Consider the following 27,318-nt stretch of genomic DNA (forward strand, 5'->3'; position numbering starts at 1 on the left):
AACCCATCTGATTTGGATGTTTGTACAACGTTAACATTTGCGAAATCAATAATAGCAATCAATTAGAGTTACCCGCCCTTGGCTGTCTTGTTCACAGGTGGCAGTCTACTCAAAACATGACAGGTGTGAGATGTTACTACTGTCCCGAGTCACGAAAAAGATGATAAAAAGAAATCCTGAGTAAATTTTACAGTTAAACAATGGTTGCTAACAGAGCCCTAGAGGCGGCAAAAAGTGGTGACATTGCCATCCTACAGTCTCTGGCTGAGCCCGCGCGAGAGGCCGATAAACACGGAGCAACATGTTTACATTATGCTGCAAGGGGAGGGAACGTCAAAACAATTGAATTCCTTGTCAAGAAAAAAGGATTTAATGCGATCAAGAGAAGTAACGTTGGAGCTACGCCCGCCCACGATGCCGCAGCCACGGGGAATTTAGCAGCTTTGAAATGGATACTTGAAAACACCGAGTGTAAAGTTGACGATCAGGATGGTACCGGGGCCACTGTTCTTCACCTGGGTACCCGGTATGGTCACGCCCATATCGTCAGTTACCTCTTGGATGATACTAATTGTGATATTATGAAGAAGACGGCAACTGGCGCAATGCCTCTACATTTTGCCGTTGTTGGTGGGAACTTGGATATTGTCAAGATGCTCGTCAAAGAAGCCCCAAGGTATATAAACACAAATATCTCAGTACAGTTTGGTTGGTTTGGTTTGTTGTTTTACGCCGCACTCAGCAATATTTCAGCTATATGACGGCGGTCTGTAAAAAATCGAGTCTGGGCCAGACAATCCAGTGATTGATATCATGAGCATCGATCCACGAAATTGGGATTGTTGACATGCTTCAACCATGTCTGACCACCCGATCCCGATAGTCGGCTCTTACGACAAGCATATAGTACACTATTTAATGAATATAGATAATTAATGAAGATGGGAATGACTTCTGTCCGTATCCCCCCTCAAAAATGTTATCTGTCCTATGTATTGACTCTCAATTCTTTTAATTATGTAAAATGTTTAGGGGGAGGGTATGGCGGAAGTCTTACCTGCAGGTGTAATCCCAGGTAACATGTTTTCGAGCCTCACCTCTTTTCAAGCCCCTAAACAATACGTAACCATGCACTTAATGACATAATCAAGGTAGACGCTTCAAAGTTCACTGGAGACATCAAAGAGTTTGCCAACTTGTCGTTGAAGTTTTGTTTTGAATTAAGCGAATATATTCAATACAAATTAAGCTACACGAGGTAAGATATACAATATAAGTAATGAAAAGATTCCCAAAAACTTCCTTTTTAACGATTTCACATTTAATCAAACTTTATCTGGTGATAATTTTGCTTCAGAACAACGGTAAAGCACCGATAATATATCGGCCACTGTTTGGAAACCTCCTGTCTGTAATGTCATCATCATGTTGTCCATCTACTGTATTTTTAACTTGTCTGTCATGGAGGGGCTCGAAATCAGGTGACAGTAACATGATGGCACTTGACTGACTCATCTCGCTTGGCGAGGCATTATCACGATTAATGTGACAAGATGTGGTCATTTGACTATCCGGTTGTAAACAGAAATATATGTTCTCAAAGGCAACACTTAATTTTAGTGTATTGCAATTGTTATTAGACAGGTAATGAGAAATACTTCTTGGGGTCTCGAAAACACAGCCTAAGTGCTTAATCATTGTAGTCAGGTAAAGTGTTTTGATAACAGAAAAGTAGTGTTCCTTTAATTAATTGTATGACTTAATCAATGTAATGATAAACATCGGGCTTGGAGAATTCCAGATCAGAATAGCTAGGTCCATCATTAGTTTGTTGTTTAACGCCTCAGCCAGGAATGTTCCAGCTACATGATGTCGGTCTGTAAATGATCGAGTCTTGACCAGACAATCCAGTGATTGAAAACATGGCCATCGATCCACGCAATTGGGATCGATGACATGCATCAACCAAGTCAGCGAGCCTGACACCCGATCCTGTTAGTTGCCTCTTACGACAAGCATAATCGCCTTTAAGGCAAGCATGCTTTGCTGAAGACCTATTCTACCACGAGTCAGGTCCATCGTACCATGCTTGATGTTAGAGTCAACTGAAATATCAGGATAAGGTTGTACAGCTTGTTGCTTTGGCTGCCATTGGTTTGCATGGTCCAAGCTTGATTACACCAAGGCTGAAATATTGCTGACTGTCATAAAACAACATTCACTCACTCATGCTTCTGATATAATTATGTTTCCCAGGTTAAAAGTAGGACAACTGAGGGGACTAATTTAGTTATTGTTATACCTCCATGAGCAGATACAGAGTGGGGGTGCGGGGGTGCGCACCCCCCCTTTTTATTTCGAAAAAAATCTTTATTTCTGTATAAATTACCACCAAAGACAATAAATAGATCTTAATTGTGCACCCCCCTTTTCAAAAAAGCTGTATCCGCCCATGTACCTCTAATAAGAATCTTGGCATTCCATTGGCTAATCAGTACCACTTACAACATATAAACAGCAATTGACGAGAACAAAAGAACAGTTTTGTTTTTTTGTCAGCTCGTTGTCAGTTCATTATAAACATAGTTTACTGTATGTGAAAACATGGACAAGAGTAATTATTTGTGCCATGTCACTATTTCCTTTATTCCTGCGACCCGTGAAGATCCGGGGTAGAATTGGTCTTCAGCAACCCATGCTTGTTGTAAAAGGCGGCTATGCTTGTCGTAAAAGGCGACTAACGGGATCGGGTGGTCAGGCTCGCTGACTTGGTTGATGCATGTCATCGATCCCAATTGTGTGGATTGATGTTCATGATGTAAATCGCTGGATTGTCTGGTCCAGACTCGATTATTTACAGACCGCCGTCATATAGAATATTGCTGAGTGCGGTGTTAAACAACAAACCAACAAACCTTTATTCCTGCACAAGGCACTCCTATCTGTTCCCCTGGCACTTGTAGTGTATGATGCATGGCAAGAAAATGAAGGACTCAACCAGAATATAAATATGAAATCTAAATTAGTCAAGAAAGTGAAGGGTGACACTTCAAGATTGCAAATTTGGGAGTGGGTTTTAAAGTGCAAAGAGGTCAACAAGCAAAGCCTACTAAAATAGGCTATAGGCTTGTGCTTGAAGATGGACCATTGCTAACAACACTATCATTGACTATAGGGAGCCACTATGATAGTTACAATTGTCAAGTTTGCTAAACAGGACAAGGACAAGTGAAGAATAACTTACATTATGCTTATATTAATCTAATGAACTTTGTTTTCTTTAAATATTTATCCACCATGTCCACAGAAAGTTATAAAGTTTGTTTGATGCCATCCTGTGGAATATCCGAAACATGACTATGTTACCATGGTTATTCACCATGTGCACTTTAAGTTACCGTGGTTACAATGCCCATCAAGTACATGGTCCTAATCAAATTAGCTTTGGTAGTGAACTCACAACCATGACAACATGGTTTTAAACACGAACAGCCTGTTCACACAGTGGTAGTCAAACACAGAATTTACACAGCTAACTTGAGAGAGTGACATTTAGCATGTTTAGCTGGACAGGCACAGATTCTAGTCAGGTGCACATGGTGATACGGACAATATCTAGTCAGGTGCATTCTGCACATTGTGATACGGACAATATCTAGTGTGGTGCATTCTGCACATGGTGATACGGACAATATCTGGTCAGGGTCATTCTGCACATGGTGATACGGACAATAACTAGTCTGGGGTGTTCTGCACATGGTGACACGGACAATATCTAGTAGGTGCATTCTGCACATGGTGATACGGACAATAGCAAGTCAGGGGCGTTCTGCACATTGTGATACAGACTATATCTAGTGAGGTGCATTCTGCACATGGTGATCAAACTTTGTCTAGTCAGGTGCATTCTGCACATGGTGATACGGACAATATCTAGTGAGGAGCGTTCTGCACATGGTGATACGGACAATATCAAGTCAGGGGCGTTCTACACATTGTGATACCGACAATATCTAGTGAGGTGCATTCTGCACATGGTGATACGGACAATATCTAGTGAGGAGCTTTCTGCACATGGTGATACGGACAATATCAAGTCAGGGGCGTTCTACACATTGTGATACCGACAATATCTAGTGAGGTGCATTCTGCACATGGTGATACGGACTATATCAAGTCAGGGGCGTTCTACACATTGTGATACGGACAAAATCTAGTGAGGTGCATTCTGCACATGGTGATACAGACAATATCTGGTCAGGGGCGTTCTGCACATGGTGATACGGACAATATCTAGTGAGGTGCATTCTGCACATGGTGATACGGACAATATCTTGTCAGGGGCATTCTGCACATTGTGATACGGACAATATCTAGTGAGGTACATTCTGCACATGGTGGTCAAACAATGTCTAGTCAGGGGCGTTCTGCACATGGTGACATGGACAATATCTAGTGAGGTGTGTTCTGCACATGGTGATGCGGACAATATCTAGTAGGTGCATTCTGCACATGGTGATACAGACAATATCTGGTCAGGGGCATTCTGCACATGGTGATTATGTAACGGACAATATCTAGTGAGGTGCATTTTGCACATGGTGATACAGACAGTATCTGGTCAGGGGCATTCTGCACATGGTGATTATGTAACGGACATTATCTAGTGAGGTGCATTCTGCACATGGTAGTATATGGACAATATCTAGTGAGGTGCATTCTGCACATGGTGATACGGACAATGTCATGTAGAGGCAGTGAGGCCCAGTCATGATGAGTGTGACTGGTAGTTCGTCTCATAATATTTCAGTGACTTTTGATAGTTTATGAGGTAAATTGATTTCTTGTTATCATAAGTAACTGAATATCATTAATTCAAGCCTGTTTAATTTCAGCATCGGTGAATTTGTCAGTAAACGTGTATGTAGCCAGCAGGGCTTGCTCCTTTTAAAAGTTACCTGCCCTTCTCCAAACTAACTGGCCTACAGCTAAATGGTTGAGGCCGCGAAGTGGCCAAACTTGAGGTCGCGTAGCCACCCCTAAAACATTTTTTCCTGCACTCTGAGATTAAACCTTGGCTTCCATTTACTTCATTTCATGGCGATTAATGATAAAAACAAGTTGTTGTACACAACATTATAACATGATGTCAGGTTGTCATTCTACTGAGATGATCCAGTTAAAAAAATTAAACATACATGGAGAAAAAATTTACTAGCCACACAGGCCATCTACTTTATGTTTCAGCATGCCCTTTGTAATTTTAACTGGCCATTGGCCAACATGCCAGCAGTTAAATCGACCCATGATTTCAAACGTTTTACCATTGGTTAGAACCATCTGGGTTAGAACTAGTCCCATCAACCTCAGATACTGGTCAACTAAATGGATCAGCTGGTCAGTTGTTACTTGGTTGATAGCATCTCAACATGACACGACAGTGTGGGTCTTTGCAATAATATCAATCACTGGATTGTCCTTTCCAGAATCGGTAATTTACAGTCCCCCACCACTTTGCTGGAATATTGCAGAGTGCAGCTTTAATCAAACAGAATCATATGTACCATGATGTACAGTAAACAACGATTATAATAAACAGGCTTATTCGGAACTGAGGCATATGAGGCACTATTTCTTCGGTCCCGGCCAGTGGCTGTATATTTTATCATATAAAATTAAAGGATATATCAAACACTCTTATTACGAAATAAAGGATATAGCAAATTCACTTTGTGGTCCCGTGTGTACTCTATCAACGACAATGCTTTTGTTTATGACGAACTGTTAATCTCTGAGCTAATCATGTGTCATCAATCAGCCTGTCAAAACATCCGCAGCCCCGGTGTCTCTTCAAAACGGCAATAAACAATTAGAGGCAAGTTATCAACTGACACCTTGACCCCAATTAACATCCTCAATTAACAATAGTAATCAGTAATGAAGCTGAAGCTTTTGAAGTGGATAAATTCTATCTTTACATGCAACGACTACAGAGAAGATTCAGTCAAAATGCTTATAACAAACTATGGTTATAACGAACAAGAATTAGCGATCCCTTTGACTTCGTTATAACCATAGTTCATCAGCTGGGCCCACTTGCACAAAGCGATCTCATCGCTAAGATGATTGTAACTCCCATACTTTAACATACGCTTACGACAGTCGTAGCGCTAAGATCGCTTTGTGCAAGTGGGCCCTGGTCAGTATCAGTATGACACACACAAAAACTCTCTTCTCATTAATTGCTTTCATTGAATTCAAATGATAATTTCTTTTTTCCAATGAGAGTAGCAGTATAAGCTGTTGTAAGCTTGAAATGTTTTACACATGTAAGCTTGATTACATGGGTGTGATGAATGTAAAAGCCTGCGAAGGTGACCCGCTAATCTATTGATCTCTAACAGTAACAGCTGCTTGAAGGACTGGTTTGGTATCTTGGTTTCGGAAGACAACTTATTGGATATTTATTGAGGCAGTGTTTGGAATTAATCGGTGTCCTGAGGTCCTGAATGATTTTGAATCTAAGTTGGAAGTTGTGTGGCAAATAGTTTTTTCATCATCATAATCTACATGATCAGAAACTACACTTCACAATTCAATGTCCTCTTGATATGTTTCCTGTTTTAGAACAAAAAATGATTGGAAACCTTTCGTTAAATATATAACTTTAACTCCAGAGAATAACTCGATAGAGCGTCCGCCCGGAGAGCGGAAGATCCGGTGTTCGATCCCTAACCGTGTCATACCAAAAGACGTTAAAAGATGGTACATGTTGTTACCCTGTCTGGCGCTCGGCATTAAGGGGCTAAAACAAGGACTGGTTGGCTTGGAGTCAGTATACTGTGTCAGAGTGGGGTATTCATGTTAAACTGCGGCATGGTATCTCAGTGAGCTAGCACTATAAATCGGCATCAGTCCGGACTAGTACAAGCAGCCACACACACACACACACACACACACACACACACACACACACACACACACACACACACACACACACACACACACACACACACACACACACATACACATGCATGCACATCGCTCTATACATAGTATAAGTGCAATAATCTTGGACGTGACGTTAAACCCCATTTCACCTCACCTCACCAACTAGTCTTGATTATACACTAACACAGATTCCATTGGGGTTGGAAAGCCAATTTTCGGTGAAAACAAATGATGACGGACACCAGCTGCTGGCGAAAAGGGCAGCGTTAGAAATTGGCACTAGTCCTATAGTCCTTGTCAAACTGCCCAACAGTTAAGGTATGATAATACTGGTAGAAATTTGCCCTGTTTAAGGGTTTGTACTATATATTATCATTATAAGGACTAGTGGACCAATACGGATAGTTTCTTTCGCTGAATTGTAAGCTTGTCCACCAAATGGCATTTTCATTAAATATTCTTGAATTTCATCATGACTGACTTTTCTTTGAGAAATCCATTAAAAATTTTGCTGTTCAGATGAGCCCTGGGATGAAACATATCCGTAGAGAACAACTCTAATTTGCGTAGGACCCATTGTGTCATGATGGCTTTGTAGTGTGCAGCGTTCGGTTTCAAATTTGGGAAGGATGTATTGGCTGACTTGCGCCCATGGTAACATTCCTCAGGAGATCTGGTAATGTTATCTCCTGGCTATTGTGTCATGTTCAACACAGTAGGCCAGGAGGGGGGTAGCCCAGTGGTTATAGCGTTCATGGGTTCCGCCAAACCAGGGTTTTATTCTCCACGATTGAAGCCCGTTTTGGATGCCCTCTATCTCATACTAGATGGATAGTTTTATGTAGCTTCAAACTATCTTCACTCACTCACTCTGTAGAGTTGATGGATTATTTAGAGTTTTTTTTTATGGATTTCTGGAATACTCATCCTCTGTTATCCTGGGTATCACCACTTCATTATGACCCGTGAAGATCCGGGGTAGAATAGGACTTCAACAACCCATGCTTGCCGTAAGAGCCAACTTTTTAAGAGGTGACAAACGGGATCGGATGTTCAGGCTCACTGACTTGGTTAATGCTTGTAATCGTATCCCAATTGCAAGGATCGATGCTCATGATGTCAATCACTGGATTGTCCGGTTCAGACTCGATTATTTACAGACCGCCCTCATATAGCTGGAATATTGCTGATCGGCGTTAAACAACAAACAAACGATTATGACAAATACCCTGTGTATTATTATATCTTTTTATCTGGTTTGATGAAAAACCTGGATCCATTTCACCCCCCAAGCTTTGTTTTGAGCCTTATTTGAATGACACAATGCAGCGTCAGAAATTGGCACTAGTCCTATAGTCCTTGCCAAACTGCCCAAGAGTTAAGGTATCCTAAGGACTAGTAAAATTTTGCCCTTTTTAAGGGTTTGCTATATGTTATCATTATAAGGACTAGTAAACTAAAACTGTTAGTTTCTATCACTGCAATGCTAAAAAAAAAAAAATAGCCATCACTGACAAATTGCTTTCATGGTGCAAGAAATTCTGTGCCATGTTGGAGCATTGGGCTAGGAGCAAGGAGGTGGTGATATCTTTTCTGAAACAAAGCTATGGTGCAGCGGTAGAAATTGGCACTAGTCCAGGGCCCAGCTCCACAAAGCGATCTTAGCGCTAAGATGATCGTAACTCCCATACTTTAACATAGGCTTATGATAGTCGTAACGCTGAGATCGCTTTGTGGAACGGAAGCCTGTAGTCCTTGCCAAACTGCCCAATAGTTAAAGTATCATAAGGACTAGTAGAAATTTGCCATTTTTAAGGGTTTTGCTATATGTTATTATGAGGACTAGTGGTCTAAAAATGTTAGTTTCTATTGCCGATGGTAGAATGGTCTAAAACAGACTGGCGATAAAATACCCATGATAACATACCCTGTGGAATACTGTATGATGGACACTGGTTGTCTTGCACTGACTGTCGATCAGTTTAATGTTGATATTTATACACCAACTTCCTGCTGCAGCTGAATGAAGGGAGTTTAGCATTGGCAAACTTATCGACATGATCGCCCAGAGCTAGCTTCTACACCAGTCATCTTCGCCTATATCTTTTACTGTCTGGGGTAATGTGTAAATATGTCGTATGGTTCCAAGCCTTCTGCGTTAGATCCATAAACTGTTCCCATGGTTACTTAGGCTTTAATGATTGCTAAACTTTAGGTTGCCTTGAGTTTCTTTGTGTGAAAAGGTTGTGCATCCATTAATAATAAAAAAATAATAGGCACAAGCAGAAAACAAAAATGTGGATCTGATGATCTAATCTCAGATGTTATCTTAGTCATAACACGTGATAACACGTGATAACACTATCAGCGATAGAAACTAACATTTGTAGTCCACTAGACCTTATAAAGATAACATATAGAAAAATTCTTAAAATTGGCCAATTTCTACTGGTCCTTATGATCATGATGATACCTTAAAGGGCAAGTTCACACGGAAATTAACCTATTTTTCGTGTACTTTTTCCACATTAAAAGTGTTAACCTAGAAGTGTCATAGACAAAAATATAAAAATATCACAATTAATTAACATATTTTTCGCATTAAAACGATTTATATTTTTCACATTTACCAAGTGTTCTATTTCCACAACAAAAACACCATGGCTTATGCCCCTTGCAATATGACGTCATTGGTGCCAATTGATAAACATTATGACGTCATCATGCTTTGTTAGAGCCGCTTCACGTGGTGTAGGTCTAGGTGTGTGATTCTAGCGTCTCAGATGCCAGCCAGCATAGTGTTATGCTGAGTCACTACTGCGCCGGAGTGTGTCGTAGGCCATGTTGTTTTACCGCAAACTGGTACTTGATATCTTTTGCGTTGAGAATAGACAGGGACCCAGTTGAATTGGCACCAATTACGTCATAATCTAAGGGGGATAACTCAGGCCTGTTTAGCTTGAAAAACGAAGGCCTCATAACGGCATATCATTTTCACACTTTTGTGAGCTTCCTACTTTCACTGTGAAAAAAATGAGTGTATATTTTCAAACACAGATACTAATTAATTCTAAAATTGCGTTTTGTTTAGAAAAAGAAAGAAAGTGATTTTTGCGTGTACACTTCCCCTTTAACTATTGGGCAGTTTGGCAAGGACTACAAGTCTAGTGCCAGTTTCTAACGCTGACTATTGTCTCAAATCATGTTGATTGAGACATGGTATAACGCTGATATGACACGGGGAGTAACACTGATATAACACAACATATAACATATGGTATGACAGTGATATAACGATATGATCCTAATATGACATATGGTATAACAAATGATATGACCGTGATATTGCACATAACATATCACTGCTCAATCTCTTTATAATCAGATCTTAGTCAGCATTAGCTGATCAGAAAACAGCTTTCTCGAGCTATACAGCAAGAGTTCCAAACGATTCAAAAAATATTTCAACAAATTTTCAATTCAAAATTTGTAAACTGATCAAAAGAAGATTCTGGAATGTCTAACATTGAGTGAGTGAGTTGGATTTTAACGCCGCTTTTAACAGTATTCCAGTTAGATCACGGCGTGTCAGCTTACTGTGGGAGGAAAGCCAGAAGTGATGCAGGTCTAAGACGTTTACCACTTCGGTGAAACCCATGAGCACGGATATGGTGCTGACAAACCTAGAAACATAATCGGGTCGAACCGGGATTCGAACCCACAATCATAGGTTTCTGGCGTGCCCAAGGACGCAACTCTGCACAGCGAATCACGGCGCCTTAGATGACTGGGCCACCCGTGCCCCCGGAATGTCTAACAGATGGCCTAGACTGTATGGCAGTAGTTCCCAGGGACAGTACAGACTATAGAGCCACTTCCTCTCAAATGCTTATCCCGTTGAAGCAAGAGACTGGCAATGATTTTTGACAGATTCAGTCATTAAGCCTGAACTGTGTTGCGGTATACCCTGTGTTAATTTTTCGAGGTTGCATGATTAGGAAACACATTCTGACTGTCACCTTCTCTGATAGGTTGGATGAAAGGTTGTGACCTGTAATGATATGAACTCAGATCTTTGTTTTAAGGTAGCGAGGAATAAGATCTCTTGTTTTAGATTGTATCACTGCTATAACACATAGTAACAGTGATCATGGTGATATAATCCTAATATAACCCTAATATAATCCAGGGGGCACGGGTGGCCCAGTCGTCTAAGGCGCCGTGACTGCGTCCCTTGGGCATGCCAGAAACCTATGATTGTGGGTTCGAATCCCGGTTCGTCCCCGATTATGTTTCTAGGTTTGTCAGCACCATGCCCTTGCTCGTGGGTTTCACCGAAGTGGTAAACGTCTGAGACCTGCATCACTTCGGGCTTTCCTCCCACATTAAGCTGACACGCCGTGATATAACTGGAATACTGTTAAAATCGGCGTTAAACCCAACTCACTCACTCACTAATATAATCCATATATTATCCTAATATAACACACTAGCACAACACTTTGAATAAGCAGATTATAACATGTAAGAGTAATGATCAAGGACTTATCTCAAATATCTGTGGCATACAAACTGAAAAAAGGAAATATTGTGTCACAAAAATTTGGAAGTTTTTCAAAGTCCTAAGTTTATGTCCAGTGTATTTAAATATATATGTCATGTTTGTCTTGCCTTCAGTGCATTAGTATATGACAGTATTTTTTCTAGACACTTCCGACTAAACACAGACCTCTACATTGTTGTTGTTGATGATGATGATGATGATGATGGTGATGATGGTGGTGGTGGTGATGGTGGTGGTGGTGGTGGTGGTGGTGATGGTGGTGGTGATGGTGATGGTGATGGTGGTGGTGGTGGTGGTGGTGGTGATGGTGGTGGTGGTGGTGGTGGTGATGGTGATGGTGATCATAGGAATAGTGACATCATAAGTGAGCCCTTAGGCATGTAAAATGTTGTCACAAACAACAGAACAGTAAAAAAGGTTGTTATCCATTAAAAGTTCCACAAATCTGTAACCATTCAAAAAACATTAAGATGTATACAATTTACATGATCATGGCATACACACATGACAAAAACAAACAAAACACCACCTAGCTGCCAAACAATTTTCAGAGGCATGCTTAGATTCAGAACTGAAGTATTTACTTATCATTTCAAGCCACGCAGTACCCTGTATTAGTGAGCACATAATGTATAAAGAATCTATCGAGCACTATAGGGAGCTGTCAAGGACGATACTGTGAGACTCAATGTCTGTGTGTTACACCCAGGGATTTGACCGACAGCACCTTTGTTGACTTATTGCCTGTCTGTACAGAATACATTGAATACATTGGAGACCTGTGAAGATCCGGGGTAGAATAGGTCTTCAGCAACCCATGCTTGCCATAAAAGGCGACTATGCTTGTCATAAGAGGCGACTAACAGAATCGGGTGGTCAGGCTCACTGACTTGGTTGATGCATCATGATGCATGTCATCGATCCCAATTAGGGGTGGTTGGGTAGCCAAGTGGTTAAAGCGTTCGCTCGTCACGCCGAAGACCCGGGTTCGATTCCCGACATGGGTACAATGTGCAAAGCCCATTACTGGTGTCCCCCGCCGTGATATTGCTGAAATATTGCTAAAAGCGGCGTAAAACCATACTCACTCACTCACTCACTCACATCCCAATTATGTTGAATACATTGGACCATGTTCACCACCAGGCAGCATCTATTTTAGATGTTATCAGGAGATGTATGTCACCTGCCTAACAACACATGGTTATAACAGTTGATTTATGCATGGTATAACATCGATAAAACACATGGTATAGCATTTATGTAACACATGGTATAACATTGATGTAACACATGGTATAACCATTATGTAACACATGGTTTAACACTGATGTAATGCATGTTATAACATTGATGTAATGCATGGTATAACATTGATGAAACACATGGTATAATATTGATGTAACACGCTATACAATTTGTGTAACACTTGGTATAACATTGATGTAACACATCATACAACATTGATGTTACACATGATGTAATGTTCATGTAACACTTCATATAACATTGATGTAACACATGGTGTAACATTGATGTAACACATGGTGTAATGTTCATGTAACACTTCATATAACATTGATGTAACACATGGTATAACATTGATGTAACACATGGTGTTATGTTCATGTAACACTTCATATAACATTGATGTAACACATGGTATAACATTGATGTAACATATGATGTAATGTTCATGTAACACTTCATATAACATTGATGTAACACATGATGTAATGTTCATGTAACACATGGTATAACATTGATGTAACACATTGTTTAATGTTCATGTAACACATGGTATAACATTTAATGTAACACATGGTGTAACACTGGTGTAATGTTCATGTAACACATGGTATAACATTGATGTAAGACATGGTGTTATGTTCATGTAACACTTCATATAACATTGATGTAACACATGGTATAACATTGATGTAACATATGATGTAATGTTCATGTAACACTTCATATAACATTGATGTAACACATGATGTAATGTTCATGTAACACATGGTATAACATTGATGTAACACATTGTTTAATGTTCATGTAACACATGGTATAACATTTAATGTAACACATGGTGTAACACTGGTGTAATGTTCATGTAACACATGGTATAACATTGATGTAAGACATGGTGTTATGTTCATGTAACACATGGTGTTATGTTCATGTAACACATGGTATAACATTGATGTAACATATGGTATAACATTGATGTAACATGATATAGCAATGATTTAACACAATTGGTATGCAATTTATATTACCATATCATGTTATAACATTGGGAGTATACATGATATAACATTGATTTAACCGTATATGTAAGACACACTATAACATTCATAGCACGTGGCATCATAGGAGTGGTTTAGCCATGATAACATGGTAAAGCACAAACATAACTTGTTGCACAAGACCTATTTGTACACATATTGTGAAAGCTTCTTAAAATAGATGCGCTCCATCACGACCCTCCTTTGTGATGTGTGTGTTGGGGATGAACTTTATGGAGCATGCTGAGAGTGGCCTTGATACTTATACTGTGATCTAGGATTATTATACTGTAGTGTTTACCCAGAAACCTTCAGTTACCATGGTTACCTAGCTACTGCTTTCATGAAGAAATTGTTATAGAAGCCTTCTTGTGAGAAAGATACACTGATGAAGGCAACAGAATAAATGTTATTATAAAATATGCAGATGATGGCACACTGTGCTTTTCCCACAGATATTACGTTTCATGTGAGGATATCATTGTCACACCCACATTTCCATCTGCGTAGAGGTCCCAGTTGACTTCTCAATTTTATTAGTTTAAGTCCTCATTTCTAGATTATGTAAATATACATGATATAAGAACAAGTTGTCCCTGTACGAGACTGGCGTCTTCATTCAAGTCCAAAGACTTGTACTGTCCACATATCTAGACTTGCCTATTATGAGGAAAGACTTACTATACACTCATGGACTTATCAGGGCGGTCGGGTAGCCTAGTGGTTAATGCGTTCGCTCGTCACGCCGAAGACTTCATATGTGATGCGACCGCCTCCATGGTATAGTGGTAGAGCGTCTGCCCGGAGAGCGGAAGGTCTGAGGTTCGATTCCCGACCGCGTCATACCTAAAGACGTTAAAAGATGGTACTTGTTGTTACCCTGTCTAACGCTTGGCATTAAGGGGCTAAAACAAGGACTGGTCGGCTCGGAGTCAGTATACTGCGGGATGATATCTCAGTGAGCTAGCACTATAAATCGGCATCGGTCCGGACAAGTACAAGCAGCCACACACACACACACACACACACACACACACACACACACACACACACACGTGCATGCACTTCGCTATATAAGTTCAATAATCTTGGACGCGACGTTAAACCCCATTTCACCTCACCTCACCTCATATGTGATGCCTGCTTTCAGTCAGTAAATGGAGATGAGTAAAGACATACAGGTACCCAAAAGACTTCATTGGGTAATTACGTGCAGTGTCGTTATTCTCTTGGAATGTTTCATATTTGTATGTGTATTTGTATGCAACCTACACAACGTGCTCAAAGTTAATTGGTTTATGGAGATCTGGTCTGGTATTCTATGCAAGTACCTGAAGCTCTGATCACTGGAATGTCTGGAATTGTTTACAGGCTGCCATCATTCAACTGGAATACTGCAATGTTAGAATAATAAGCAACAAACAATATGGGCGACCATCCGGTCAAAAAATACAAAGTTGAAATACAGGACAAAAGTACACAATAATAGTCAAATGTTATGAATAGAGGTCTTATTTACATACAAATAATGAATTAAAAATACAAAACAATACCAATGAACAACTAGCAAACAACATGAACAAAAGATGTATGTAATTTGTAAACAAAGAACAATGTTTACTAAAGAGTGTAAGTGCACAAGATGGACACTAAACTGCTAAAGGACAGCGTTGACAATAAACATGATAAAGAACACCAGATGGTGCTGCAATTTGTAAAACATTCCAAGTTTAATCAGCTTGGCTTGTCCCGCATCGTATTTTATAGATGCATGTCGATGTCCTCGTGCACTCATCGTGTGACATCATATACATATGTGTGTATATATTCTATCTGTATCAAGCGTTCAGTCACTTAAAATCCTGTACGTCATATTTTTCAAATTTTCCACATCAATAAAAAAGTCCTAACTCCCTCCTCGTATTTGAGCAAAATATACCCTTAAAAACATTATATATTTTCATAAAGCCTCATATACCAATAATCAACATTTGGTCAAAGATCTATGCAGCAACCCATGCTTGCCGTAAAAGGCGACAAAGCTTGTCGTAGAAGGCGACTATTGGAATCGGGTGGTCAGGCTCGCTGACTTGGTTGAAGCATGTCATCGATCTCAATTGTGTGGATCCATGCTCTTGATGTCAATCACTGGATTGTCTGGTCCAGACTCGATTATTTACAAACCGTCTCCATATAGCTGGAATATTGCTGAGTGCGGCGTAAAACAACAAACCAACAAACAAAGATCTATGATGATATCTTCACCAATCGCAAACACTAATCATGTCGGCCATATTGAAAATGTCACACACCTATTACGCAACCGTTTATGAGTGTTTTGGTGTTTACTTGTTGCAGATCCGTGAACCTGCAGATGAACAATGGCGTCACTGCGGTGTACCTCTCCTGCCAGTCCGGCCTGCTCGACATACTCAAGTTTCTCGTGCTCACGGCTAATGGCTCCCTCAAGATCAGCTCCTTTGATGGGATGACCATCCTCCACGCTGCTGCACAGAATGGGCACCTCAGCTGCGTCCAGTGGCTGGTCAGTTGTCCTGCTAGATTGCTAAGCTAAGGCTTAAAAAACTAAAAGAATTGGTTCTCAGGCAATGGCTTTTGAAAATATAGTGCTTGGGGGCGTGTTTTTTTGTGTGTTTTTGTTGTTGTTGTTCAAACTACTAGTATGTTGTGTCCACTCAATCTGGGAAGGTGAGGTGAAATGGGGCTAAAAGTCACGTCCAAGATTATTGCACTTATGTAGCGACCTGCATGCACGTGTGTGTGTGTGTTTGTGTGGCTGCTTGTACTAGTCCGGACTGATGCCGATTTACAGTGCGAGCACACTGAGATACCGTGCCGCAGTTTAGCATAGATACCCCACTCAGACACAGTACACTGACTCCGAGCCGACCAGTCCTTGTTTTAGCCCCTTAATGTCGAACGCTAAACAGGGTAGCAACAAGTCCCATCTTTAAACGTCTTTTAGTATGACGCGGCCGGGATTGAACCCGGGACCTTCCGCTCCCCGGGCGGACGCTCTACCACTGGACCACGGAGGCGGTCCTCAATCTGGGAAGGAGCCCCCTACATCAATGTATTCCTGGAATACAGTATATGACTACCAGTGTATGCATAATACACGCATACAATGAGCTTTGATTTTTTTTAAAAATGGAAATATAAACTTTATGATGATGAGGGTGGTGCCTGAGAACCAAGACTATTTCTTTTTTAGCCTAAAGATCGTTCATAAACCTTGGGATATTTTTCTAGATTTTTTCATCAATATTATTGCTACAATCATAATCATCATCATTATCATCATCACTCAACCTTTTAGGTTCGAGGGATCTGTTTCACAAAACGATCGTAGGGTTATGATGGTCATAACTTCATGTTCAAGAATAGGATCTACGATAGTTGTAGTGATACAATCATTTTATGAAATGGCCCTAGGTTAAAATTAGACCCCAGTGACTTATGTATGTCGGTAAGGTGACTAAATTGATCAGGTGGTCAGTCTCGTTTGATAGCTTGTCATTGTACCCAAATTGCTTTGGTCATTGATCATATCATTAATCACTCTTTTGGAGGTTGTACAGGCTGCCGTGATATAGTTAGAAATTTGCTGACTGCGGTGTAAAGCAAACTCAACAAATTATAAGTATGGGCCGTCAGGGTAGGATGACAAACAATCATCCAAGTCATAGAGTGGAAGCACCTGATCCTCTCAAGCACCTGTCACAACCAGCATAGACTGCTTGGGATCTCTTCTAACGCAGACTCTCTATTAGGTCCTATCTAGTCGAGAGGAGTGCACAGACTGATATTTAACAGGATAGTAGCACAGGACTCCATATCTCCCCTGACTACCTGGGTCAGTATAAAACTGGCATTAGTCCAGGCTAGTAGAAGCTGCACCATCCCCCCACCCAACACACACACACATGCACACACATGCACACACATGCACACACATGCACACACATGCACACACATCGCTATATAGGTGTAATGACTTTTGGGGAAATTTTAATTCCAATTTGGGAAATTTTACTGACATTTGAAACTCAGAGCAGCTCCAGATAAGTCCCGGATACAGTCCAATAATTCATGATCCAGTTACTTAGAAGTCTTATTACTCAAGCCAGGAGCTCAAGCCAGGAGCTCAATCCAGGAGCTCAGTCCAGTTGATCAAGCTAGGAACTCAAGCCAGAAGCTCAAGCCAGGAGCTCAGTCCAAGAGATCAAGCTAGGAACTCAAGCCAGAAGCTCAAGCCAGGAGCTCAGTCCAGGAGATCAAGCCAGAAGCTCAAGCCAGAAGCTCAAGCCAGGAGATCAAGCCAGGAGCTCAAGCCAGAAGCTCAAGCCAGGAGCTCAAGCCAGGAGATCAAGCTAGGAACTCAAGCCAGAAGCTCAAGCCAGGAGCTCAGTCCAGGAGATCAAGCCAGAAGCTCAAGCCAGGAGCTCAAACCAGGAGCTCAGTCCAGGAGATCAAGCTAGGAACTCAAGCCAGAAGCTCAAGCCAGGAGCTCAAACCAGAAGCCAGGAGCTCAAGCCAGAAGCTCAAGCCAGAAGCATCAAGCCAGGCTTCCACATCTTTCATTTACCCAGAGGGCTGACTAAGGCTTGTGGGGAGATCCTACACAGCTTCTCCGACTACTGCAGTCATACAGGGAATATTAAACCACCAGCTCACACTTTAATGGCTTCTAATTCCCTCTGCCCCTCAATATGACTGTGATTTGTTACCATGGCAACCGGTATTTTATAGGTCGCCATTACATCTCGTGCCATCACATTGCAGCAAGTTAAGTGACCGGCATGGTCAAGCGGACCTGTGAAGTTGTGATCATTGATAGAGAGAGAGGTGCTAACTTTTCATGAGGGCACTTAAAGATTCATTGACATCGGGGTTCAGGACCATTACCTGAAAGATTAATGTGTATGGCTGGAGGCTCTGCATCACCTAGATTCACGCAGTAGGCCGTTTCATTCATGGTTTTATGTTGATTTGAGGCATTTAATTTCAGGCAGATTTCTACAAGCTTATGTAAATGTTTTATTGTTGGAGAACCAGATTATGTATGAGAGGGTGTTGATGTGCACCAACAGTTACCTTTTCATGGGCCTGCCACCAGGTGGCGCCCAGGACACATCTCTCAGTACGGGTTTCATGCCCTGACTCAGTACTGGGCCCCGTTCCACAAAGCGATTGTAGCGCTACGACTGTCGTAAGCGTATGCTAAAGAATGGGAGTTACAATCATCTTAGCGCTACAATCGCTTTGTGGAACGGGGCCCTGGTCCCAACTGCTATATTCTGCTAAGTAGAGGTGTAACTTCTCAAGGATAGGATTCCTCAAATTTATGTATGGAATTAAACTGGCACTTATTATGTTAGACCCCTGAAGATCCGGGGTAGAATAGGTCTTCAGCAACCTATGCTTGATGTAAGAGGCGATTATGCTTGTAAGAGGCCACTAACGGATCGGGTGACATAGATCAATGCTCATGATGTCAGTCACTGGATTGTCTGGCCCAGATTCGATTATTTACAGACCGCTGTAATGTAGCTGGAATATTGCTGAGTGCGGCATTAAACAACAAACAAACAAACACTCACTCTCTGCTGAATGATAACAGCCTTTAGGAAACACCTTTATCTGTCCCTACATTCATTGGGGTATGAACGAGTGACTGGTTGAATGTAATGTCTTGATGAGGTGCATTGATCCAGGGATACAGTGATGTCAGTTAAACATTATTCTTGTATTTCATGACTTGTTTCAAAATTGACTGGGTAGGGAGGATTGTATTTTTCTGTTTATTTATTTGATAGTTTACAAGAAATAATAATCTATAATAAACTTGATTCTAATATATTCTGATATAGCTAACTACCTGCCCTCTTTTGGCCACACCCACACCTTCACTCAAAACATAAACAGATGGGGCCCTGGATCGACTATGACACACTATATGACACACTTAATAATAATAGTAAATGGTAAAAAGTTGGAATACCACACAAAAATGAAATTTGAGTTTAAAAGATTATTTCTTAAAGTATTTTTAAATTTTGGGCTGATAATTGTAATGCTTAGAATAACATGTAGAGTAATATATAGCCAACTACCTGACCTCTTTTGGCCACACCCACACCCTCACTCCAAACATAAAGAAATGGGGCCCCGGGGCATGGTGACTTGGATTGACTATGACACACTATGAATGAACTTAATAATAATAATGAATGGTAAAAAGTTGGAATCTGCCACAAAAATGAAATTTGAGTTTAAAAGGTCATTTCTTTTCAGTGCCTAAAGTATTTTAAAATTTTAGGCTGATGATTGTTATGCTTAGAATAACATGTAGAATAATATTTCATGTATATTGCTTCCTCGATCACCCCTGTGTTGAAGTCTTATGCTGTGCACCAAGATGTATGTCTACAGGCCTAATACTAGCTGTGAACAGGCAGCACTTGTATCAGATAATGTATGTTCTAAGTGGGGATGGATTAGTGTGGATTAGTGTGGTTGGGTGTTGTTGTTTTTAAAAACAATATTATTTGTTGCAGTTAAATGTGGGGGGAGAGGAAATTTTACTTCTCAAAATTAATTGTTCGCTGGACCTGTTGTCCTGAAAAGAATTTTTTTTTTGTGAAAAAATGGAACTGTCCTGCTTCTTTCCAAGATGAAATTGCATGATTTGAAACAGTGACTGCAAAAATAGCCTGTCTCAAACTGATGTCCCAGCACTATCCCCAGCTTACTACATGATGGAGCCATAATTCTCAGGGAATTTACAACTGATGTGACTACAGGTCACTCTGCAGTGATTTATTTATGAGTATCCACACATGCATAGCCTCCTGTGCCTGACCTGAATACCGATCTACCCATAACTCCAGATCAGCTTCATATTTAGGTAAATTATGCAGACTTCGTCATCATAATCCAATTGATTATGTGTGGCTTTTGTACGAAAACGGATGAGGAAATTTGATAACCCAATAACAACACTGTGTAATTACCCAATGCAGCTTCCCAGCTTGCGTACATATATGTCTTCACAGATTTTTTTTCTTGCTGTTTTGTTTGTTGATGCCGCACTAATCGATATTCCAGCTTTATGATGGCGGTCTGTAAATAATCGAGTCTGGACCAGACAATCCTGTGATTGATATCATGAGCATCGATCCACGCACTTGGGATACGATGACATGCATCAACCATGTCAGCGAGCCTTACCACCCGATTGCCTCTTACGACAAGAGTAGTCACCTCTTACAAGCATGGGTTGGTGAAGACCTATCGAACCCAGATCTTCACGGGTCTTTTTCTCACTGATTGAATGCAGGCATGATATACATGAACATTACTGCAGTGAACAATGCTTGGAGCTGCAACATCTCGCCAATTTTAACTTGTTTTGAGGTTATGCAACATGGGGCAGCACAAGAACCCTTGCCAGTTTGAAGTACCGTATTCAACGTAATAAGCGCCCCGCTCTAATAAGCGCCCACGGCGATATTTGCTAATATATTGGCTAGTGAACAATCCCAATAAGCACCCCTTCTGATTGATCAATGTACATAAGACTTATTTATTCGCGTATAATATGCACTCGTGTTTAATATGCACCCTTAATTATTGGCAATTATGTTCTGGAAAAATGTATCTGTCGTATATATAAACATTTCAGGCTGTCAGCATAATTTATCTTTCAACTCAACTTGGTTTTTTCCACCAAAATAATATTCTAATAAGAGCCCCCTTTTGATAATTTTGAGAGTGCCCTGGGCACTTATTACGTCAAATATGGTAACCTAAAACAGCATTGAAGTAGAATTATTTTTTAAAAAGTCTACTCGTTGGTTTATTAAACCCAGCATGCTGGACCCAAGGGAGTAGTATATATTGAATACAGTGATCCCTCGCTATAAGGCTACCTTTGGGGTCCATATAATTGATGATCGTTATAGACGATCAGCGTTTTAACCGAGGTGGAATCTTTAGGGGTAGATGATCAAGACAACCGAACATGCTCTGCCTACCTAACACGATCTACAATGCACGTTTCAGAATTTGAAAAAAGATAAGAATAATAGTTGTAAGATTCATAGTGTAAAAAAAGATTTATCGAGTTTTATGTGCTTTAAAAAAATCACACTGTATCCCTTCAGCGAATTCAGGTGTAACAAAATTCATCAATGAAAATATGAAATTTGATAATAATGCATCACTAGACATGATGATTTACCTTTTAAATTGTATTTCATGCTCCTCAAGGCATTGTTTTATATGGAGAGATTAAGATTGCTGTTTGTATTTTCTTGAAAACTAAGCCGGAAATAGCAACATAGAGGGAACACTGTACCACAAAAAACCCATCAATACCAAATGTGAGGGGCGGTCGGGTAGCCTAGTGGTTAAAGCGTTCGCTTGTTACGCCGAAGACCCGGGTTCGATTCCCGACATGGGTACAATGTGTGAAGCCCATTTCTGGTGTCCCCCGCCGTGATATTGCTGGAATATTGCTAAAAGCGGCGTAAAACCATACTCACTCACTCACTCAATACCCAATGTGAATGATAACATGTGAGTAAATACTCAATGGCTCAGGGGCGGTCGGTAGCCTAGTGGTTAAAGCGTTCGCTTGTTACGCCGGAGACCCGGGTTCGATTCCCGACATGGGTACAATGTGTGAAGCCCATTTCTGGTGTCCCCCGCCGTGATATTGCTGGAATATTGCTAAAAAGCGGCATAAAACCATACTCACTCACTCACTCATTCACAAGTTAGGTGAGCTACAGTGCTTTGAAGAGCTCTATGTTTCAATGTTTTTGTATAAAAATAATTAAGAGTCTTATTTTGGGGGTACTTCGACCACCTGCAACGGCTGTTTTTCAAAAGAAATAAAAGTCACATTAACCCACTGATAAAAGTAGGAATCACTAAATTCTGGTATAGGGCACTTGAACACTGGAGCAGTAACCATGACAACAAGCCTACCGTGTTATATACATTAATTCCCTTTTTAAATGATGTCAGTCACACGTGTGATCCCTTGAATAATGTTGGAATATAAAAGCATTTGATTTCCAACAAAAGCACAAGACATCAAGCTCAATGTTTGAAGGTTGCATTTGGACATGTAGATTCCATCAAGTTTATGATGCATACATGACATTATTTATTTTCCATCGAATAATATATTGCCTGTGTTATGACTACACAGCCATGTCTTCACCCCAAGTTAATGACACTGTCGGAAAGCTATTTGTCCCAAACCCTGTCTAGAAACCTATTAGCCCCTTTGCAAACTGTTCTATTTGTTACGGAAATTTTAAATTTATGTTTTATGCTATAGGTCAGGGTGACCTGCTGTCATTGAAAGAGTTATTGTGTAACACAGCTAGACGGATTATTCCCAGTGAAAGGTCAGGCCACAAAACACTTCCACACATGACCGAGCTTGAGTTGTGTAAATCTCACACTCAGGGTCCACAGGGGCAGTAAGTCCATAGGGACGCTCAGTATCTTGGCGGAACAGGCAGTGTTATAGTAAAGTATTGACGTGATATTAAACAAGATCCCTCTTATGTTGAGTGTCAGTTGTCCCAATGTAGACAATGTGATGTTTGTTGCATTGCTTATGTGTACAAAAAACTAGATACCGTATTCAATGTAATAAGCGCCCAGGGCGCTCTCAAAATTAGAAATAGGGGGCGCTTATTAGAATATTATTTTGAGTTGAAAGATCGTAAATTTTGTGGTTTATTCTAACAGCCTGAAATGTTTACATACGACATGGATATATTTTTCAAGAATTTAATTGCCCATAATTAAGGGTGATATAACACACGAGCGCGTATTATACACGAATAAATGAATCTTGTGTACTTTGATCAATCGGAAGGGGTGCTGATTGGGATTGTTCACTAGCCAATATATTAGCAAATATCGCCGTGGGCGCTTATTAGAGCGGGACGCTTATTACGTCGAATATGGTAAGACCTGTTTTGAAACTGGTTTGGGTTTTCTTAGAAAGCACAGCGTGAATAAACATGCAGAATGTCACCATGGTCACAACAAGTACCATGAGTCTGCCTTGGTGTTTGACAAGGCAAGGTACTGTCTAGTTGACCTGGCCCAGTGGGGGGAGGATTGGGTCATGGACATAATGTCATTGTCGTTTTTGTCATCTGGTTGGAGGAAATTTACGGCAGGCCTTGTGTGCTGTTGTCTTTATTGGTGGCTGGTCCTAGAGGGGTTAATTATATCTTTGACTGAGTGTCTTCATTGCTGTCAGCTGGTCCTAAAAGGGTTAACTGTGTGTTTGACTTCTTGTTTTCATAACTGGAATCTGGTCCTAGAAGGGTTAACAATTTCTTTTATTGTCTGCATTATTGTCTTCTGGTCCTAGAAGGGTTAACTATTTCTTGGATTTTCTGCATTATTGTCATCTGGTCCTAGAAGGGTTAACTATTTCTTTGATTGTCTGCATTATTGTCATCCGGTCCTAGAAGGGCTAGCTGTTTCTTTGATTGTATGCATTATTGTCATCTGGTCCTAGAAGGGTTAACTATTTCTTGGATTGCATTATTGTCATCTGGTCCTAGAAGGGTTAACTATTTCTTTGATTGTATGCATTATTGTCATCTGGTCCTAGAAGGGTTAACTATTTCTTGGATTGCATTATTGTCATCTGGTCCTAGAAGGGTTAACTATTTCTTGGATTGTCTGCATTATTGTCATCTTGTCCTAGAAGGGTTAACTGTTCCTTTGATTGTCTGCATTATTGTCATCTGGTCCTAGAAGGGTTAACTATTTCTTTGATTGTCTGCATTATTGTCATCTGGTCCTAGAAGGGTTAACTATTTCTTTGATTGTCTGCATTATTGTCATCTGGTCCTAGAGGGGTTAACTGTTTTTTTTGTTTAAAGCCTATCATAATAAACTAATTCAAAACATGGTATCCTAATCTGATAACAAGAACACTCAAAGTTCAAAGTCTTCACTGAATCAAGTTTTGCTTCAAACAAGGAAATCCTCAGTAAGCTTCAGGTGGCATTCTAGAAGCTGTTCTATCAATGGAGGGAGAGTTGACTTCAGCTTCTTTCAATGCAAAATTGTAATCAGTTCATGTAATATAAATTCAGGACAGTGTAAGCAAATACTTCATGCTTTTACATATTTTTGTGTGTTGATACCGTGGTCCTCCGGGGACCCCAAACAATATCACCAAAGTTCTTCAGGACAGAGCAGTACTCTGGTAAATTCCTGATCTGTCTGGATGAGTATTTTGTTGGTTTGTCTGCCACATCTTCACTCTCTTGAACCTCCCAGCTGCTGATCCTGCTTGGATTACTGAGGTGTGCTGTTCATTGTGTGAGGAGCCGGAACAAGACAGGACTATGTCTGAGGCCTGAACAATCAGGTACATTGTACTGCAGGTAGACTGGGAGGGGCTTTGTTGACTGGAGAGACTCTTCCTGTTTCATTTTTAGCTCACCTCACTGAAGTGTTTTTGAGATAATTTTCAGTTTATCACTTGCACAAAGCGATCTTACCGCTAAGATGATCCTAACTCCTAGACCCGTGAAGATTCCGGGGTAGAATAGGTCTTCAGCAACCTATGCTTGCCGTAAAAGGTGACCATGCTTGTCATAAAAGGCGACTAATGGGATCAGGTGGTCAGGCTCACTGACTTGGTTAATGCATGCCATCGCATCCGTATTGCGTGGATTGATGCTCAAGATGTCAATCACTGGATTGTCTGGTCCAGACTCGATTATTTACAGACCGACGTCACATAGCTGGAATATTGCTGAGTGCCGCATTAAACAACAAACAAACAAAACCATACATTTCATGATTGGCAGTTCATTCATGACATAGCATAATACCTCAGCATTCAGTATACAGTTATATTCATGATATTCAGTGGCCTACAGTAAATACTCGATCTTGAGTCTTCATTTTCAACCATGACTAAAGAGGAGTGTTTTAACTAACTTATGAACCGTCTAAATATAACAAGCACCAGAAAAAAACCTTGGCATAGTGAAACAATACAGTTGTCACGGTATAATACAATAATACACAAACTCGATAACAGTGGGCTAGAAAAAGACCACATGCAGAATGCAAACAACTGAAGTCATGACATGTGAGATTGAATACCCTTTAATCACTTGCCTAGTGGCTCAGTGGGAGAACAGGGGCTTACAATACAACGTTACAAAAAAGAGTATCACCTATTTTCGCAGCATCAAAACCTTTAAAACCTTAAAATAATTGTCAACTATATACACAAGCTTAGGTCATAGAGTTGTGGTTTTGTAGCTCTGGAAGGAATGGTCATATTCATCCGTCACAGCGATGTCACCATATCTCCTTTAAGGCTATTAGACGTCGGGGCCTTGCTGTCTGGTCCTGCAGACTGTGGTATGGTGCACTGTCCATGATAATAAGGGACTTGGCAGGCAAAGCAGGGACCAATTTATTTTTCACCCACTCCAGAAATAGCTTGCCATTCTCCACTGGGTACCCACTGACCTTAAAAATCATCTGTTTCACATCAGCTGAGTAGCACATCTTGTCAGTCAACAACCACGTAATGTTTACTATGTAGCACGTGCAGTTCATGTTTATCGCTGTTCCTCCTACCCTTGTGCCCCCCTCCGTTCAAGATGTCAAGGTGCGCACATAACAAAATGATAGTTTCTTGAACGACTTTTTCCAGTGATGGGAATAAAAATAACAAACAGCAGACATTGTTGGGTACAGGGTATTCATTGATTTTTAATATAATATTCCCCAGTTTGAGTTATTTTGCAATTCATTGTTCTCATTTGGGGCCAAACGGGCTGTCAGGCTGTGATCATGGAATGTATGTCAAGGGAGATAACTCTTTCTGCCCTCATGCCACTTGTATTATGAGGAGGTATTTCATTGCTGCTCTCAGCGTAGTGTTGAGATATGTTGCTTGATTTTCAGCAGTCTTTAGCTGTGTCTTAATATATTGTTTTTCCATGTCATACATTTATATAAGGAATGACCTATAACCGAAATAGAAATGTCAAAACAAGCCATGTTACAGGAGAAACAAAACTTAGTTCTCGGGTGCATTTGTCAGGCCCACTGTAACCATGTTAATTCTCCATTGAGGAAAAAGTCATTCTTAGATACCCAGATTAGACACACCATTTACACACTGTTATCACCCCAGCTATTTGCCTGTACATGTATTTCATTATTCACTGGTCAGCGATGATTGTGAATTTTCAGGAAGATGCTGCATGTGATTTTAGTTGTGCCTACCAAATGAAGTTTGAATATAGAAACAGATTACGTCGATACGTGAAACTTAATATATACATATCATGCATTCACTGGTACTTTGTGTTGTTCAGAAATTTTGGACAACCTCTGTTGTCTGGCCTCAGGAAATTGTGCCTGAAAACCACACACACACCATTTAGTTAAATCACCCACCCGAGTTCC

At 40.5% G+C, this 27,318-nt stretch overlaps 1 protein-coding gene across 3 annotated transcripts in view; it reads left to right on the forward strand.

The window, feature by feature from the left end:
• The first annotated feature begins 100 nt into the window (after positions 1–100).
• LOC124112826 (espin-like) overlaps positions 101–27,318 on the forward strand; it is a 97,379-nt gene continuing 70,161 nt past the window's right edge. For all 3 annotated transcript variants that reach the window (XM_046472988.2, XM_046472985.2, XM_046472987.2), the window contains exons 1-2: positions 101–676; positions 16,162–16,348. In XM_046472988.2, coding sequence (XP_046328944.2) covers positions 201–676; positions 16,162–16,348 — 663 coding nt within the window. In that variant the 5' untranslated portion in view covers positions 101–200. The remainder of the gene's footprint in view (positions 677–16,161; positions 16,349–27,318) is intronic.

This window comes from Haliotis rufescens, unplaced genomic scaffold (assembly GCF_023055435.1).
Source record: "Haliotis rufescens isolate VD_foot unplaced genomic scaffold, xgHalRufe1.0.p SCAF_58, whole genome shotgun sequence".
Classification (NCBI taxonomy): Eukaryota; Metazoa; Mollusca; class Gastropoda; order Lepetellida; family Haliotidae; genus Haliotis; species Haliotis rufescens.